Source organism: Buceros rhinoceros, unplaced genomic scaffold, assembly GCF_000710305.1.
Source record: "Buceros rhinoceros silvestris isolate BGI_N320 unplaced genomic scaffold, ASM71030v1 scaffold30821, whole genome shotgun sequence".
NCBI lineage: Eukaryota > Metazoa > Chordata > Aves > Bucerotiformes > Bucerotidae > Buceros > Buceros rhinoceros.
In genome coordinates this window covers 26748-28897 of record NW_010395412.1, presented here as the reverse complement: position 1 = coordinate 28897, position 2150 = coordinate 26748, and the positions used below count along the sequence as shown (strand labels likewise).

Genomic DNA, 2150 nt, shown 5'->3' with positions numbered 1-2150 from the left:
GCACACTAACATAACTGCACACAGCTCAAGCTCTGTTCCACAGGTGTACTATCAAATATTTTATTTTGTCTGTTATTTCCTACAATAAGCCATAATCGGATTTTCCTCTAAATCCCTCTAGCTACCACTCTACACCTCACATTCTCAGTACTCCTCAGAATCCATCAGAACCCCCTATGCCACCACCTTCGCCCACTGCCACTGAGTTGGGAAAGTAGAAAAATATCCACAGGTTTGAATATTAGTTAACTTTGCTAAAAATGCCTTTGCCTGCCCTGCCCTTGAATCGCCTAAAGCTCTACACAAACAGAAGAAACAAAGTGTTATGTCCCGCCCTCGCTCACCAGCCTCCCTTTATCACTTGAAGAATGCAAGGCTTAGGCAGAGGGTCTTATCACCTGACGCTTCATTGTTTGGGACAAGATAAAGAGGAGAAGACTATTGTCTCTACAGCCACGAGGGAGGATGTGGCCTAACCGGACCTGAGTCATAAGATACCAGAGATAATGACCAGCCCTCCCTGAACTGCGCCTGCTTCATAGACTGTTGAATATTACTTTCTCCTCCCAGGGGAGGCATAAGTCCGAGTTAATGAGACATGCGATGCATGACGTTGTATGACCTGTCACATGAAAGAGGACTGCGCATGTGCAAAGGGGAGGAGACCTAATTTACATCAGGAGCGGGAGAATCTAACCCACGTGTACCAGGCGGTTGAGCAATCCTTTGCATATGTGCGTTTTACTGCTTTAAATCAGAGGCCAAAGCTACGGCGTGGTGTGCAAGCCTCCTTAAGGGTACGCGACCCTCGCTGCACCCAACTCTATAGAGCGGAAATCACAATAAACAGACCTGCTGCACAATCAACTTTGATTGCGGAGTTTTTCCACGCATCACCACCTTGGCTGACCCCCGGCTTTCCTTGAAAGAGGAAGCACAGCACTTCTACTAGCACCACTGCAGCAGCCTTGGCACTTGTACTGCTTCAGCTTGTTTTGCCGCAGGGTATGGTATGGTAGGAACAATGGAACTCCTGTACAACCTGTTGCCTTCCCCAGTCTGAGCTGCAGTTACTGTTCTTGTTTGTCTCCCAACCCCAGCAGCTCAAAGTAATTTCACTCTGCCCAGGACTGCTACGTAAGAAAGGGAGGAGAAAGTGCAGGCACAGGTCAGGTAATGTTTTCTTGCACCACTCTGAGTCCCTTCCCAAGGCCGAGAAAAGCATTTCACATGAATTCATGGAATTAAACTGCCTCATATGACTCCACTGATCCCCTGCACGATGAATTAAAACTCCACCAACTAGACAACTTTGTTCAGAACAGACTTCATTACAAAGAATAAATTCGGAGTTAAAGGAGAGACCTAAGATTTTTTGGATCTCAGTCAGAAAGAGGATACATTTTGCAGCACAGAAAAATATGTATGTGGACTATTAACTGCAGAACTGAATCTTCTCAAACAGTAATATGTGCAAGCTTAGGGCCATTAGAAAAGCACTGTTCAGTTTTCAACAGCCAGACTTCTGAGGTAACATTAGCCAAGTATGAGACCACTCTAACAACACTTCATACTCAGAAAGCAACGAAAAAATTACCTGGAATTGCTAGTTCGTCCCTGAGGTGATGGAGATTCTCTCTTCACTGTTGGGCTGTGTTTAATGACTGAAGACTTTTGATCCACAAGGGCTCGTCTGTTTCCTAAACAGGAGAGGAAACAGGATGAGAGGAAAGGGGTGGGAAGAAAACTATCTGATCCCAGGACAGTAACAAGCAATGCTAAGGTTGGCTAACACACCTATTCAGATTACAGGTAACAGACTTCAAACAAAATGGAAACTTCATAAAAGCAGTAGCATATATCATATTCTAGCATTACACATCGGCAGAAAACAGTAATGGGAGTAATGCAGAGAGAAAAAGAGAAGACAAAAATGGGAGCAGGAGGTGAAAGGCAGGAAGTATTTAGCTGCTCTGCATGCAGTTCCACAACAAGAACCACCACCTTCAGATCAGTCATTATATGTAAAAGCGTAATGCATTGGGGGTGACTAGTATAGATCATGTGGTACTGGTTACCCAGTGAGAAAGGTAGCCCAAAGTCAGGCATAGGGAATGCTGGAAATCGTTTCATCATGCACAGCTCATGCT

At 45.0% G+C, this 2150-nt stretch overlaps 1 protein-coding gene across 1 annotated transcript in view; it reads right to left on the bottom strand.

The window, feature by feature from the left end:
* Positions 1-1597: 1597 nt before the first annotated feature.
* MADD (MAP-kinase activating death domain) overlaps positions 1598-2150 on the bottom strand; it is a gene marked incomplete at its 3' end in the record, with an annotated part of 20587 nt that continues 20034 nt past the window's right edge. Inside the window, exon 16 of the mRNA XM_010145543.1 lies at positions 1598-1700. Within this exon, the coding sequence (XP_010143845.1) occupies positions 1598-1700 (103 nt within the window). The remainder of the gene's footprint in view (positions 1701-2150) is intronic.